This window comes from Nyctereutes procyonoides, unplaced genomic scaffold (assembly GCF_905146905.1).
Source record: "Nyctereutes procyonoides isolate TBG_1078 unplaced genomic scaffold, NYPRO_anot_genome, whole genome shotgun sequence".
NCBI lineage: Eukaryota > Metazoa > Chordata > Mammalia > Carnivora > Canidae > Nyctereutes > Nyctereutes procyonoides.
Genome location: NW_026575117.1, coordinates 12,907,253 through 12,924,763, shown reverse-complemented (window position 1 = coordinate 12,924,763; position 17,511 = coordinate 12,907,253). Strand labels below are relative to the sequence as shown.

The window sequence follows — 17,511 nt, the reverse complement described above, 5'->3', positions numbered from 1 at the left end:
AAAGATTAATTGAGGTAATAATATATAAAACATTGGGCATAGTACCTAGTTGGTAGTAAGTATTCCGTCAATGATAATGATTGCTATTAAAATTAGTGTTAATTTACTAGCTGCAAACGAATTGACATAATGTCATCAATAATAGTTTTGTGTACTGTTAGCATTTGTTAGGAAATTCACTAGGAAATATTCTAATTCTAATATTGATCCAGAGCCAATGCATTCATATGTGTTTTTGTTCTTCTTTTGCTTATTATGGCTATGACACTTTTTCCAGGAGGAAAGAGTTTTGGTCTGTTTTAATGCCTTACATAAGCATAAAAAATATGAAATTACATTTTTATTTGTGATACAACATGTACCTAAATTTTGCATTAGATATAATTAACACGAGCTTTAATTCCTTATTTGCTTTATATCTAGGGCAAGTTTCTCAACCTCCCTGTTTCACAGATTCTCTACCTACTGAGAGGTAGACAAGGGCTCCTCACCTGGAAGGCGACTGTATGGCATGCCCTCTTCTTCTCCACCACAGCATTCTAAATCTTTGCTCACAATCTGTCCACCACAGCACTGCTGGCCATAGCCATCATGAAGCCTCCCAGCACAGCAAATCTGGTTTCCTGAGGTGGAGTAAGGCAATCTGCCACAGCAGGAGTCACCGATGCCAGTGGAAACCCGATTGTGCTGTTCATCTGGACAACATACTTCACCTGTCAATTTAGGACAATAACAATCATTGCATGAGTTAAAAAAATATGCTTTGACTCACAATGAAATTTTATCACAATCATCTTGCAGATGCCAACTGGTTGACAGAATTATTAGAAAGAATGCTGTCATTTTGGAGTTGCAAATTTCAATAGAACTTTAAAATTTTTGCATTAAAGATGTATAAACACGTGTCTACTCACATACACGCATGGTAACTTAGAGGCAATGCTATGTTGCCTATTTCCTCTCTCACCCCTAAGAAATGGGCACATTAGGTCTAGTAACATGATTAAGTGACATTACAAAAAAGTTTGCCTACAAATACTTTTCTATCCATGTAGTGTAATTTATTTTTTCTTTGAAAGTGGGGTGGATTCAGAAATTAACATAAAACTTGCATTGCCTGGATTATAATTTTTTTAACCAAATTAAATTCATTTAAAAAACAAAATATTTCCTTTAAAAAAATACTTTCAATGTGAAGGTCAATTAAATGAGGAGGTAAAAATACTGTATTCAAGTCAGAACATTAGTATTTTGCTGGGCTGTGAGAGACACTGAATTTCACTAATGCAGTTGCACCCGTGCTCTGCCTTTACATGATACTCTGGAACACCTGAAACAAGAATAAGATTCTCTTTTGCTTGGTACCTTGGGATCCAAGAGTTTAAATTTTATAAATATCAATAGGCAGTATTTGGGGGGGCATATGAAGACACTCTAAAATTAGGACAACTCTAAAAGACAATAAATAAATAAATTTCTTCTTTTAAGGATACCTTGGGAAGGACTACTAACAACTTGGTGGATCTAAAATTCAAAGTGTACTTCTCTCTAGCTCATGATTCAAGTCTCAGTTGACCTCCTTCTGAACACTTGACCTTGAGTCTCCTTTCTTGCTTTACTTCTCTTTTTCCTGCATCTTCAACAGACCCTCTTCTCTTCCACTTCCCCTTTTAAAATATGTCTTTCTCCCTGGACAATACTCCTTCATTGTATCTTATAAGGTCTATGAGTATATTGACCAGCCTGGGAGGTCTTACAGCTCTAAACCATGGTCCAGATAAGATTTCCATAATCTAGTTAATGACTTGCCAAAACTTCTTAAGAAAAGGAAGGCTCAAATTCACTAAAAAATTTAGGATTGCCTTAGGAATCTATAGTCTTGGACTTCCTGATCTCCATCAATTAGTTTGTCTATGTGTGAGATTGAGATATGCCAAAACTTGGTTAGCAAAAGCAAGATGAATTGCTTATCAAAATGACATTAAAAATATGGGGCAATATTTAACTTTGGACATATGTGTAAAGAATATAAAAATTGGACAAGAACTCTCAGCAGGTATCCTTGAGCTCATTCTTGTCCATATTCATTGGTCAAAATCCATCCTAGTAGATGAAATGTATAAATTATTAGAAACACATAATCTAAAGACTGAATCATGAAGAAATATAAATTTTAAATAGACTTATAACTATTAACAAGTCTGAATCACTTCTTAGAAACCTGTCAACAAAGAAAAACTCTGGTGAATTTGACCAAACATTTATTTATTTTTTTATTTTTTTATTATTTATTTATGAGAGAGAGAGAGAGAGAGAGAGAGAGAGAGGCAGAGACACAGGCAGAGGGAGAAGCAGGCTCCATGCACCAGGAGCCCGATGTGGGACTCGATCCTGGGTCTCCAGGATCGTGCCCTGGGCCAAAGGCAGGCGCTAAACCGCTGTGCCACCCAGGGATCCCTGACCAAACATTTAAAGAATTGATAGGGATCCTTCTCAAACTCTTCTAAAAAACTGAAGAGGAATAAATACTTCCTAATAAAATTTATTATTATTTTATTACGCATTATTACTAGACCGGGTCAGCTTTGTCCTGATACCAAAACCAGACAAGACACTTCAGAAAAAACAAAACTACATTGATGTAAGAATCCACAATAAAATGTTAGCAAACCAAATTCAAGAGAACATTTAAATGAATATACAATATAACCAAATAGAATTTATTCCTGGAAAACATGCAAAGATGATTCAACATATGAAAGTCAGTGTGATACACCATATTAACAGAATGAAGAAAGAAAAACACATGATTATCTCAAATGGTCTAGAGAAAACATTTGACAAAATCCCCCACCATTCTATTATAAAAACATTTAATAAACTAGGAACAGAAGGAAACTACTGCAACACAATAAAGGGCATGTATGAAAACCCATAGCTAACATTATAAGCAACAGTAAAGGTCTTTTTCCTAAGATCAGGAAGACAAGTCTGTCAGCTTTTGCCACTTGTCTCCAACATAATATTGGGATTTATAGCCAGAACAATTAGACAAGAAAAGAAATGAAGAAAATCCCAACTGAATAGGGAGAAGTAAAATTACCTCTGTTCACAGGCAATACAACCTTATATGTAGAAAATCCTAAACATTCTATTTAAAAAAAAAACAAACTTAAAACTAGTAAAAGAATCAGCAAAGTTCTAGAATACAAAACCAACGTGTAAAATTAGTTATGTTTTTATACACTAGGAAAGAAAAATCTGAAGAGGAAATTTTTTTTAAAAAGCAATTCCATTTAAAATAGTTTAAAAAATACTTAATAATAAGCTTAACCAAGAAGATGGAAGACTTAAATATTGAAAAGTACAAAATGTTGATGAGAGAAATTAAAGAAAACACAAATAAACTGGACATCCCATGTTCGTGGATCAGACGATGATATTGCTAAGATGTCAATACTACCCAAAGTGATCTACAGATTCAATGCAATCTCTATCAAAATCCCAATGATACTTTTTGCATAGATAGAAAATCCATCCTCAAATTGGAATGGAATCTCAAGGGACCTCAAATAGTCAAATCAATCTTTGAAAAGAACGAGGTTGCAGGTCTCACACTTCCTGATTTCAAAACTCACTACAAAGATACAATTGATAATCGAAACATTGTTGTCCTGATACAGAGACAGACAGATAGACCAATGGAATGGAATAGAGAGCCCAGAAATGAAACTTTACAAAAATGACCGAATGATTTTCAACAAGGGTGTCAAGACCATTCAATGATGAAAGACCGTCTTTTCAACAAAGCGTGCTGGGAAAAAAATATTCACATGCAAAAGCATGAAGTTGAACCCTTACCTTATACCATATACAATAATTAGCTCAACACAGACCAAAGGCTTAAATATAAACACTAAAACTATAAAATTCTTAGGAGAAATGTAGGGGGAAATATTTATGACATCAGATTTGGCAATAATTTATTGGTTATGACATCAAAAGTAGAAGGCATCAAAAGGAAAAATAGGTATATTGTACCTCATCAAAATTTAAAAGTATTACACATTGAAAGATACTGTCAACTATATAAAAAGACAAGTGGGAGAAAATACTTGTAAATTATATACCTGATAAGGGACTAATATCCAAAATTTCTAAAGAACTCTTACAACTCAACAACAAAACCACAAACAACCCACTAAAAAATGGCTAACAGACTCATATAGACATTTGTCCAAAGAAGATATATAGGTGGACACTAATCATAATGAAAGATGTTGAATATTGCTAATTATTCAGAAAATGCATATCAAAATCACTATGAGATACCACTTCATATCCAGAAGAATGGCTGTTATAAATAAACAAACAGAAAATAATGTTAACAAGGAGTTAGAGAAATTGGAACCCTTGAACATAATAAGCTTGCACATCACTGTTGGGAATACAATACAGCACAGCTCTTGAGAAAAATACTATGGCAGTTCTTTAAATAAATGACACATAGAATTTCCATATGATACAGGAATTTCGCATCTGAGTATAAAGCTAAGAAACGCAAGGCAGGACTTGAACAGTTATTTGTACACCAATATTCATAGCAGTATTATTCGCAATAGTCATAAGGTGGAAACGACCCAATAGTCATCAACAGATGAATGGACAAACAAAATGTGGTATATACGTACTACGGAACGTTATTCAGTCTAAAAGAGGAATGGAATTCTGACACATGTTACGACATAAATGAACCCTGAAAACGTATAAAGTGAAAGAAACCAATCACAAAATGATAAATATTACATGCTTCTACTTATATGAGGTGCCTAGAGTAGTCAAATTCACAGAGACAGAAAGTAGAATGGTAGTTGTCCGGGGCTAGGAGTAAGGGACAATAGGGAGTTAATATTTAATGGGCACAGAGTTTCACCTTGGAAAGATAAAAATGTTCTGGAAATGGTGGTGATAATTGCACAACCATGCGAATGTATTCAGTGCTACTAACTATGCACCTAAAAATAAAGTAATAAATTTTGTTATATATACACAATAAAAAATAGTCCAGAATAAAAAAAAAAGTCCAGTTCCATAAATATAGGAAACCTAATTTTATGTTTAGTTTCAGAGACCACTTAGCTACCACTAGGAAACTCTGGTCTCAATAGAAGTCAAGATTTCATAATTTCTCAGAAATCAGAAGATAGGATAATAGACTATACCTTCTCTCTAAATTACAAAAGCTTGCTGGGCACTTGGAAGATACTTTGGCTCAGAAAAAAAGAGAAAAATAGATCAAATTAATAGCTTTTCAGATTAAGTATTAAATAAAGCCAAGAACAGGGACATATCTATGTCTAGGCTACACAAAGACGACAGTCATTATCGTAAGGAAAAGGGACATTGAAGAACATTTGCTCTGCTTTAGCTAGAAAGAATAAAAAAGGGGAAAGGACAAGCATCGACAAAAGAACCCCTCTCTGTGAAAGTGGCTGCTCTGGTCAATCCATAACTGCCTTTAACACAAAAAAGAGAACTTTTCATGCAGTTGTAGAAATAGAAGTTTTCATATTTAACTGATACTGGGACTACATTATCTACCACAAATTCCACTGTTTCTATCCTTCCTTCCTAGGAAGAACCAAACTGCCTCAGAGGTAGAAATTTCAAAGACCTTTCAGACTCTGCCTTTGGTTTTGTTTCTCTTTAATCAACACACATTTCTGCTAACTTAGTAATTCCACTCTGGAACATTTGATGGGAGGAGATCCACTCTGTTAATGAGATGCTAGTACTAAATGTGGACCCAAAGCCTCTTTCTGGAATTCCCAGAAGAATCCACAGCCTCTAATATGATGGTGGTACAGACTAATTTCTAATACCTGATGCCTTCATGATCTATGTTTCAGACCTTGAATCTTGTCTTCAAGACCCACTGGAGCAAGGAAAGTTTAGATGTGGGATTCAGAGAGGAAGCTAAAGTCGTAAAGGTCTTTATAAATCTGGCTATGTCCTTCTTGAAACTGTGTAAAAATCCACACACACACAAAAAGGTGGTTATTGAAGAGAGTCAGATCCACTGTATCCACACGCCTCCAGAAAAGACTTGCTATTCCCTCCAGTAACCCTTATAATATCCTATTCATCCCACCCAAAAAAATAAATGACTAGTATAGCAGTTTGTCCAAGATTTAAGGGCCATTAACAAGACGGTGCTTCCTCACTTGCTGTAGTTCCCAACCTAATTCCATCCTCTCCCCAATCCCCGAGACAGCTGCTTAATTTAGAGTAATTGATCTATGCTCAGCAGTTTTTCATACACTTGCACTCAGACTCCCATTTTTTTTTATTCACTTGGGATAATTATGCCCCAAGTTTACAGAAATGACACCTTAATTCTTACAATTATTTAACCACGGCCTTAGCATGGTAAGTAAATATGACCTCCCAAAGATGTTCATGTACTAATCTGTGAATATGTTATGTTACATGGCAAAAGGGGATCAAAATAGCAGATGGAATTAAGTTTGATAACGGTATGTGAGCAAGGTTTGGCTGGCCATTGCAAGGCTGGAAGGAGGCCCCTAAGCAAGGAATGTGGGAAGCCTCTGGAAGGTGGCAAGAGTAAGAAGGAGTCTCTCCTACAGAAGGGAAGGCAGCCTGGCTGCCACCATGATTTTTGCCCAGTGAGACCCATTTGGAACTTCTGACTTTGAGAAATGTCAGATAATAAAATTGTGTTGTTTCAAGCCACAAAATTTCTGGTAATTTGTTACAGGAATCCTAGGAAACTAATACACTAAAGATGCTTGATTTCCTCTTTAAAACTCCACTCTTACACATGTGTGGATGATCTTCTGTTATGTTCCTGAGAAAGCTTGACAAATTGATTCTCTGTATTTGTTGACAGTGGTAGCACACAAAGGACAGTTTCCAAGCATCCCTTTTTTCAGAATAAAGCACATTTCCTAGGTCTAGACTTTAGACTGTGATGTCATGCAAAATGGAAAATCTCTTTCTTTTAAAGGTTGGGAGCTATTTGTGACTTCCCCAGTCAATTGCTAAAAGTCAGCTTAAAGGATTGCTTGGTCTCTTAGAATCTACAAGGATCAATGACAATCCCTGAGCTCATAGGATCTCAGTGTTCACTAGACATTTGATTCCTAGCTTTTATGAACCAGTTGCCCTTTAATAGAATCTGATGAAAGTGGACACACTTGAGTCTTTGCTTTAGAATAATTCATAAGAGACTATACCCTGTCATCTACAGGATGCCTCTTAACGCCATTTACTCTTATGCTCCCCAATTACTATAAAACTTTCCTTCTATTTGCACATGAAAACTTTGGGGGTTCTAATTCGGGAGCTCAGTGGAAATCAGAGACATTGGTCTCCTACTAATAATATTTAGTTTAAGTAACTTAATGAAGGTTAAACAACTAATAAGTGAAAGTAATGAGCTATGGAGCCAGTCGGTTTGACTCCAAAGCCCATCATTCTTATCCAGTAGTTACTCAGCATCAAACCAGCAAAATCTTATACAGAATTTTGTTCTTTTATTAGAATATGATCATATACATCATTAACTGAAATCAGGAGCTTAGTCTCTAACTGGAACATTTCTGCTTGCTTTTTTTTTTTTAATAGGAATTTTCAAAGTAATTTTCATAGAGATAAATTTTCTTTCTGTTCCACCAATATACCAGAAAAACATATTAAGTTGCATGTATGAAGTCATCACAATATTACATAAGACAGTATCTCTAAGAGCTCAATCTAATTTTTAATCTGCAAATTTCAATCTTGACGAACTGGGTGACTTAGTTTCATTCCTATGTCTTACTTTTCCTATTTACAGAATAGAAATAGAACTCTAAAGCATACGGCTTAAAAAAAAATCATCCATTTAAAATTGACCTTTGGGGGATGCATAAGTCTGTGAATTTTAACACAAAAACCCAATTAGGCTACAAATGAATTTTATCACCCCCAAAATTCCGTACTATTCTTTCACAGTAACACTCTCCTCCCATCTATCAGCCTTGGCAACCACCGATTCCGTTCTCTATCACTACAGCTTATCTTTTCCCATGTGACATATAAATGGAATCTCATAGTACGTAACTTTTTGAGACTGGCTTCTTTCACTCAGCATAGTATCTTTATAGTATTTATTAATAGTTTGCTTCTTTTGATTGCTGGGTAGTATTCCTTTGTGTGGATATATTACAGTTTGTCCATTTGAGCTATTTCTAATTTTTGGCATTTGGGGGACATGTGAGCTATTTTTGTTTTTTGGCAATTATGAGTAGAACTGCTATAAATATTTGTGTGCAGATTTTTATGTAAACACAATTTCATTTCTCTAGGAAAAATAATGAGGAGTGGGCCAAGGCTTAATCAGTTTTCTCTCAAGGTATAAATTCCTAGAATGCAGGGGACAGTGGCTTAGTTGCTGGTCTTTGAAAAGATCCTGTAACATGGTATGTAGAAGCTGAAGAAAATTCTAAATTTTTTGTGCTGATTCTACTAGAGGTCGATGAAAGAGAAATGAACTTACTGTCAACAGTAAAATCACTGTACTTGTTTGTTACATTCCTCTGGGTAAAAGGATTTTCAAACTTGGTTTCATATGTGGTTGCCATATTTTTTTTCACAGCATCACTGTTTAATTTCATCATATAGTATCAAAAGTAGACAAAACTTTAAATGAATTATGCAAATTGTTTCTAAAAGCTATTTCTGTCCCATTAATTTAGAAGCCTTCTAAATTTTATAACTAAAAAGAAAAAAATTAGAAAAAACTATTAAAGATAAAATGTTATTGATTATAGTTGATAATTTTGGGTCATGGTTTCCTATTATAAATGTAGAAAATAAAATGGCAAGATGCATGATTTAGTTAAGAGAATATATTTATAAAGATTTTATTTATTTATTCATGAAAGACAGAGAGAGAGAGAGAGAGAGAGAGAGAGAGAGAGGCAGAGACACAGGCAGAGGGAGAAGCAGGCTCCATGCAGGGGCCCGACATGGGACTCGAACCCGGGTCTCCAGGACCACACCCTGGGCTGAAGGCAGCACCAAACCACTGGGCCACCGGGGCTGCCCAAGAGAATATATTTAGATATTCTATAGTTAAAAACTGTTGCATTTCTCTTTACTTAAATATGAAATAATGATAATAGTAAAAGTGATAATGTAATAATAATGATCTGATATATTATAAGAACTTGTATTAGTTAAAAATTAAAATCATGTGTTTTGAAGTATCACTACCTCTCTGAAATACAGGTGGCAGTATATAATACTTGTGACTGAGAGGAAGGACTTTGCAATCAGACAGATCTATCTTAAAATTCCTCCTTTAAAAAAAAATAATAACGTTTCTACCTGTATAGCTTGTGCAGTTTTCTTAAGCCCTCTAAGCCTTTATCTGCAAAATAGGGAATTAATATTTACTTTAGAGGATTGTCATATTTTTTAAATCTACACGGCCAGAGAGCGTTGTCTCTTCTTGGCAAACTTTCTTTAATGTGCCTCCTGGTACAGGGGCAGCACCAGTTAATTAAATATCATTTAGGACAACAGTGGTCTTAGAAGAAACAGAGTCTACATCTATATATATATTTGGGGAAAAACCAACACTTTTTTTTTAAACCAGTTTTGAGGATAACAAATATTAATTGGTTTAGTTTCTTATTCAGTTACTGAAAGAAGAAGAGGCTTTATAAAAAGAGATGTGGATTATATCAATGAGGAGCAAAACTGATTTTTTTTCCCCCTCAAAAAAGGTCTATTAGACATAAGATACAAGGATCAGTCACCTTTTCATTAACCTCTCAAAATGAATCTATTTCACGACAGGCTTGAAAATGTTTTCTCTCTAAAAGCTACCATGCAGTCTTAACAGTTAATTGTTATTCTTATCAAAGAATGACCCACATTAACATTTAGCTTGAGGTCATTAGCATATTTATAAAAAAAGGGGAGTGGAATAAGCATTCTTTGCTCTGCCACTCTTTGTTCGAGGGTGCTATAAAGGGAAGTTGTGAGAAAAAAATGAAGTAAATATTATTAACCAATATTTCAGACTTATCTATAAATATCAAAATGCCTATACCCATCTTAGCCTTGGACTGACAGCGTACTGATTGAATTTTAATTGCATTTAGATACAAGATGGTTTGGGGTCACTATGTCTGCTTTCTTGATGTAAACAGTGTTAAAGCAGTTAACAGAGACTATTGGCTAAGGATAGAGGTCGTAATATAATCTCTTCATTTAGGTACATTGAGATTAATGATTGCAGCAAAACACTCTCTTTGATTATCCCATGAGATTGCATTTTTTTCCCTTGACACCATGGTAGGCATTCCAATACTGTGAAAAATGAACTACTTAAAAAGAATCCGAATATGGGCCACACTCAACAGTTTGGAAATCATTAAAAAATGCTTAGGTTTGAGTATGTGTCATAGGCAGATCATGAAGGTTTTAGAAATTCTCGTTTAAAAATTACTTCTTAAAAAGTTTTGTAGAGGGTGTCTGGGTGGCTCAGTCAGTTATGTGTCTGCCTTCCCCTCAGGTCATGATCTCAGGGTCCTGGGATGGAGGGCTGCATCAGGCTCCCTGCTCAGTGACAAGTCTCCTTTTTTTCTATCTGTGATCTTTCTCTCAAATAAATAAAATTAAAAATGAAAAAAAGTTTTGTGTAAGGTCAATATATGACTTTTGGCCTTCCATAGCTTATTTTATTTTTAGGGAAAAAGAGTCAATTTTTTCTTTCTTTTTTTTTTTTTTTTTTTTTTTTTTAAGAAAGAGAGAGGAAGAGAGCTTGAAGTCAGGGAGGGGGCCAAGGAAGAGGGAGAGAATCTTAAGCAGACTCCATGCTAAGAGCTGAGCCCATCCCATTCCAGGGCCTGATCCCAGGACCCTAAGGTTATGACCTGAGGGCTGAAACCAAGAGTCAGTTGCTCAGTTCAGTTGTGCCACTCAGGCACCTTAGAATTGTATTTTATTTTTTAAATGATTGTTTTCTTAGTTTGGAATCTGAAACTTTGTGTTAGGGTTGAGAAAAGTGACAGACATATCTAAGAGTTAATAGCCATGATAGATGCAAACAATTATTTTTCATTAATGTTAAGGGACAGAGGATATTTTCTCAGAGTTTAAACAGTTAATTGCAAATCTTAACATCAAAAATTTTAATGTAACTTGGAAATAAAAACAGTATTATTTAGTCCTATGCTGGAATTAGAGAAAAACCTGGTATGGTCCATTGTCTGAACAATGGGAAAGAAGAGAATGAGAGAACATGCCCATCTCATCTGTTTATGTATTATTTTCGGGGCAACTTTTTGCAGGGGAGGCAAGATAGGAAGTGTAGTAGAAGACTCCCAAAGTGTAAACTATTTTGAGAAAATAAAGCATTTGGCAGAGTTTGATTAGTTGCTAAAACGATGATTTCCAGTGTAAAGAAGTTAACCTTTTCCTATAAAATCCTTATTTCCAACACCATTGTGTTTTCTTATTGGGAAAATCTCATTGATTAAGAGTTATTCAATTATGAAAGTATTTTTGCAGGAGAATAAGAAATAGCAGTATTTCTGTAAAGACAGATTTGTCTATTAACATTGAGGAAAAATTATGAAGAGTAGAGATTCTCTATCTTGAATAAACTTGCGTAGTATTTAATTATTTCACCTTTCCTTTTTGCTCCAGCTTTTTGCAGAAGAGATGCTGGGTAAGACAATTTCTCATTTCACATACATCGGATCAATATATTTATGCCAAACACAAAGTACACTGAGCAATAACCTAATTAACTAGATGTTTGGCATAAATTTCCTGTTAAACTAGGTATCTCAAAGCATTCAGCTGTCCTTGGGCAACTGAACACTTAGCTTTCTCTTTGTCCCATACCTATTTCTGTGATTCTGAAGACATAGGCATTAAACTTGGGTGGTAGGAAAAAAAAATCTGTATTTCAATGGTTTTTCCAGGATAGATAGTAACTGTCAGTGGTGGTAATGGAGATGTTCAGAAGTCTGGAATAGTCACTTTCAAAACCATGTTAACACATATTAATATATTTTGGCTATATAAGAGTATTTTGCCTTTTCCTTTTTCCCCCTCATTGTTTTGTTTCTTAGGTTCCACATATGAGTGAAATCATATAGTATTTGTCTCTCTCTGACTGACTTATTTTGCTTAGCATAATACTCTCAGGTTTTATCCACATTTTTGCAAATGGCAAGGTTTCTTTCTTTTTGATGGTTGAGTATATATATATATATATATCCCATACCTTCTTTATTTATTCATCAGTCAGTGGACATTTGGGCTCTTTCCATAATTTGGATACTGTTGATACTGCTGCTATAAACATGGGGCTACACAGACTCTTAGCTATAGAGAACATCTGAGGGTTATTGGAGGGGAGGTGGGAGCATGGGTTAAATGGGTGATGGGTGTTAAGGGCACTTGTGATGAGCACTGGGTATTATATGTAAGTGATGAGTCACAAAGTTCTACACTTGAAACTAACATTCCAGTTAACTAACTGGAATTTAAATAAAAACTTGGAAAAAATAAAGTAAATAACAGATTTAAAAAGAAAAAGAGTAAGCAGAGTAAAGTATGGCTTTTGGAAAGATATATTAAGATTTGCCTTGCATTTCTTCTATTTCCACCTATGTGAATCTGGCAATGCTACTGATCCTTTCTAAACCTGTTTCCTTCTTGTAAACTTTATTACCTTTCTAAACCTGTTTCCTTCTTGTAAACTTTATTTTATTATATATATATATATATATTTAAGATTTTATTTATTTATTCATGAGAGACACACACACAGAGAGAAAGGCAGAGACACAGGCAGAGGAAGAATCAGGTTCCCTGACAGGACCCTGATGTGGGACTCCATCCAGGACCCCAGGATCACAACCTGAGCCAAAGACAGACGCTCAACCACTGAGCCACTCAGGAGTCCATATTTGTAAACTTTAGATAAAATATCAATCTCCTAAAGCTGTTAAAACTATATAAAGTGTCATATGTAAAAGCTTTAAATACAGATCCTGCCAGAGACTTTGTGTTTTATAAATACCAACTGTTATTATCTGGACATTGTTTTGGGTAGTTGAAATTTGGCCAATACTCATTCAGTCATCTGACAGAAGGGGGAAGAAAAGGGTAAAAAGGGAAAAATCCCTGTTTGCTATTCTTTACGGCAACCCTCTTTCTGCCTTACCTAGCCTGACAGGGGACTAGTCTCAGATAAATGGAATTTGTGTTTATAATCCATCCAGAGACAATGCATGCATAGTCCAGAATAGAAATGGAGGAAATGAAGAATGGCTTCATAGAGTGGAACACTCAGAAAATCACAGAATTTATGGTGGAAATATGTAGCCATGGGAATGAAATAAGTCACAAAATAAAGAGAGTTACCAGGTCTTGATATATTTCCTTATGTGGTATGTACCATCAGTCCCTCGTATTCCCTTTCTTTTTGTACCTAGTCTTGCTGAGATTTCAACACAGTTGAAAGAAGAGATGATATTTAAAGCAGGCCATTGTCTATCATTAAATCATTAAATCATTGTCTATCAAAAATCATTAAATTTTTGTTGAGGAGAGGCTGGAAATGGTTGACAGGCATGAGTCATGTTTTGGCCTTTTGAGACTCCCAGATTACTGATGTAAGGGGCCAAGGGCAGCTCTCCAAGACGGGACACTCTAGCATGAAAATTATCTTGAGCTAAAGGCAATCAAGACTGTGCGGTCTCCCTTAACTACATAGAAGAATCTAAATTGGGGGTCTTTCCCAGAATAATGGTTATTAGCAGAGATAAATTTCATCTGAGTGACCCATCTGTATGGCAGGGCAAACATCTAATTACCAAACATCTGTTTTCCTTCCTGTCGCTCTGTAAAGTCCATTCCTTTCCTCCAGTGTCCCAGATCCCTACCCCTTCCCCGTAGTTCAGAATGACACATATACCTCATTTTGCCTGGCTGTCTTTGGAAATTCCATGTCCGTGTGGATTCCTTGCATGCACGGTATCAAATTTGATTTTCTCCTGTTAATCTGTCTCATGTCAACTTGATTTTAGCCCAGCTAGAAGACTTTGAAGAGGACAACAATTCTTGCTCCCAACATGGAGCACACCTGGAAATGATCCTCACCTGGTAGCATTCTAGTGTAATACCCAGAGCAGCAGTGATGATTTGGTTGAGCCTCTCGTATTCGGCCACCACAACAAACCACAGTGGAATTCAAAATGAATGGGATATACTTCTCTTCACAGCAGTGGTGTCCAGGCTGGAGGTCGTAGAGAACTCCATTACAACAAACCTGAAGTTGGGAGTTGAGGTTAAAGATATATCAGTTTAATTAAAAGCATTATATCGTCATATCTCATATGATACAATTCTATTCTAATAAGCCTTGACCTGTTATTGAGAAAATTCAAAAGTTTGAAAAACGCATCTTCCCAGCATCATTTAAATTCTATATATGCTATTTGATATAATGTACCTCTTTTAGACTTCAGTCATGCTCTGTGCTGTTACTGCAGTCTATAAATATGAACTCTCTTTTGAATGTCAGTGCTCCCAATGTAAAGAAGATTTACAATTTTTTTTAAGATTTTATTTATTTATTCATGAGATACAGAGAGAGACAGAGAGAGAGAGAGAGAGAGAGAGAGAGAGGCAGAGACACAGGCAGAGGGTGAAGCAGGCTCCATGCAGGGAACTCCAGGATCACACCCTGAGCTAAAGGCAGGTGCTTAACCACTGAGCCACCCAGGCATCCCAAGATGTAGAATTGTAAATGAACAATTGCCTTTATATATGTTTTTATTGTAACGACTGTTTGATTCGAACACATTTATGGAAACCTATCTCTCATTGCTCTTTCTTTTTTTTAATAAATAGCATTTCCCTTATAATTTATATGATTACTTATTTATGAACCCAATCTTCAGACAAGGCAATTTCAACAGAGTCTAACATATATACACATATATATATATATGTATATGCCATAAGCCATCATGTAAAAAAAAGAAATTTATATGGAAATTAATTTTGAAAAGCTCTTTTAACAATGTGGTGGTTTTTTTTTTTTCCAGGAGCTATAAAAGAAATTATGTGCTTGAACAATCAAATAATTATTTGCATGCTCACTTGAGGTCTGAGAGACTGACGCTCTGTATATATCACAAATCAAATGCTAACTAGTTGCTGAAATGTAGCTTCAGAACCTACACTTGGCATAGGTCATGTTAATTAGATAGAGGCTTCCTGTGGCAGGCAAAATCAACCACTGTTCAAGAGGTATTTTTCTTTTTCCATTTTGCACAATTGCTATTTCTAGCTTGCAATAAACATGTGAATCGAGCTCAATATATAGTGGTAGAACATGGATTAAGTCTTCAAAAGCACGACGAGTGTAGTACTTCACTCATTTTTCAAAAATCATCAAAGAACAAAGAAATAGGGCTCTTAAATTCAAAATACACCCCTGTGATTTCTCAGGTAGCCATGCTAAACCAACTGTAATGGGTTCCTTTTCTGTCTTTAGTTATTAGCAGTGAAGATTCAAAATTAACCTAATGCCAAAGATAAACTGGGTGATCCTTCTCTTTGATGCCATACTCTGCGTGAAAAGTAAATTTTGAAATTAGGCCCCGCGTTTAAGCAAAAAAATTATTGCGTTCATTTGGGATTTAAGGACGCTGGTCATTTTTGCTTTCAGGGTAAAACAACGCATACCTTCCTCTTGTTTTATGACAGTGACCTAAAATCTTGCCCATTGTTGTGTGGTCTTAAAGCCTTTGTTAAAGTCCAATTCATATAAGATGTGTTTCTAGACACTTAAGCACATCTAGCCTTTTCTTTCAGCAAGCTTCTCTAGTCCTTTTTCTTTTTTTAAGATTTATTTATTTATTTATGAGAGACACACAGAGAGAGGCAGAGACCTAGGCAGAGGGAGAAGCAGGCTCTCTGCAGGAGCCCGATGAGGGACTCAATCCTGGGACCATGGGATCAGGCCTTGAGCCAAAAGCAGATACTCAACCCTTGAGCCACCCAGGTGTCCCAATTCTCTAGTCCTTATTATTTTCTTGTGGAATTTTAGTTAGTGGTGGCCCATTAGTACTGGCTCACTCCAATTCTTCCATTGCCATTCTCAGGCTCCTTTAGCCAAATGAAACTTGTGGCTTTTTGTTTGTTTGTTTGTTTTTTGTTTTTTTTAGTGCCCTTTCGTTTAGATCATTGGTGGGTCCTCAAAGTGACATTTTCAAGCCATTATTTCTCTTGGGAGGTCTCCACATAATCAGAGTATTTCTTAATCTTCTAATTCAGTCTTCAAGTTAGCTGTCTCTTGAGTTGATAACTTGAGTTGATAAACATGTACCTAAAATTTGAATAACCTTTTGTTTCTCTAGTTTCTCAAAGCAAGCCTGCAGTCTAGTGGTTCTCAAAATAGGGTTCCTGGAACAGAGGCAGAGGTATCACCCAGGAAAATGTAAGAAATGAACCCACCCAAGATTTACCAAATCAGTTTCTGGGAGTGGGACCTGCAACCTGGGTTTTAACAAGCTCTACAGGTCTGATGTTCCTTGGGGTTTGAATATATTGGTAAATTTTGTATATGTATTTTGAATTCTTCTGATATTTACAGTGAATTAGCCAAAAAATTCTTAGTCTCCTCTCCAACCTCTAACCCAAGAAATATATATTCATAGTTAACTCTAAACAAATTTACAAGCAATTACTTTCTCTTGAGATTTTTTTTTTAAGATTGTATTTATTTATTCAAGAGAGACACAGAGAGAGGCAGAGAGAAAAGCAGGCTCCATGCAGGGAACCCAATGTGAGACTCAATCCCAGGTCTCCAGGATCACACCCTGGGCTGAAGGTGGCACTAAACCCCTGAGCCACCCAGGAATCCCCTCTCTTGAGATTTTAATTGACTTCCTTTATTTTCTTTAACTGTCAATACCCGTGTGTGTCCTTAATTCTTAAAATAAAAATAAGCCTCTGCTTAAGGCATCAAGATTTCTTTCTTTCTCCTAGAGAACATTTTTTTTTATTTATTTATTTATTTATGATAGTCACACAGAATGAGAGAGAGAGGCAGAGACATAGGCAGAGGGAGAAGCAGGCTCCATGCACCGGGAGCCCGACGTGGGATTCGATCCCGGGTCTCCAGGATCGCGCCCTGGGCCAAAGGCAGGCGCTAAACCGCTGCGCCGCCCAGGGATCCCTCCTAGAGAACATTTTTAATGGGCAAATTTATTCCAGCATTTTTCCCTTCAAAAATCCTAAACTTAATTTTATGATAGTATGTTCATCAGATAGTGCATATTTAATGGCCTAAAATAATGTAAATCTTAGGAATGATGGCAATTCTGGAGCCTATGTGTCAAAAAAAAAAGTATAGTTAGTAACTGCTCGTTTTATAACATTTCTTAGCTGATAGCCACTGCTTGGCCA

General features: G+C 35.8%; 1 protein-coding gene across 1 annotated transcript in view; it reads right to left on the bottom strand.

The window, feature by feature from the left end:
• USH2A (usherin) overlaps nt 1-17,511 on the bottom strand; it is a 686,930-nt gene that overhangs the window by 162,227 nt on the left and 507,192 nt on the right. The window contains exons 48-49 of the mRNA XM_055333895.1: nt 14,194-14,362; nt 492-713 (exon numbers count right to left, since the gene is read on the bottom strand). Of these exons, the coding sequence (XP_055189870.1) occupies nt 492-713; nt 14,194-14,362 (391 nt within the window). The remainder of the gene's footprint in view (nt 1-491; nt 714-14,193; nt 14,363-17,511) is intronic.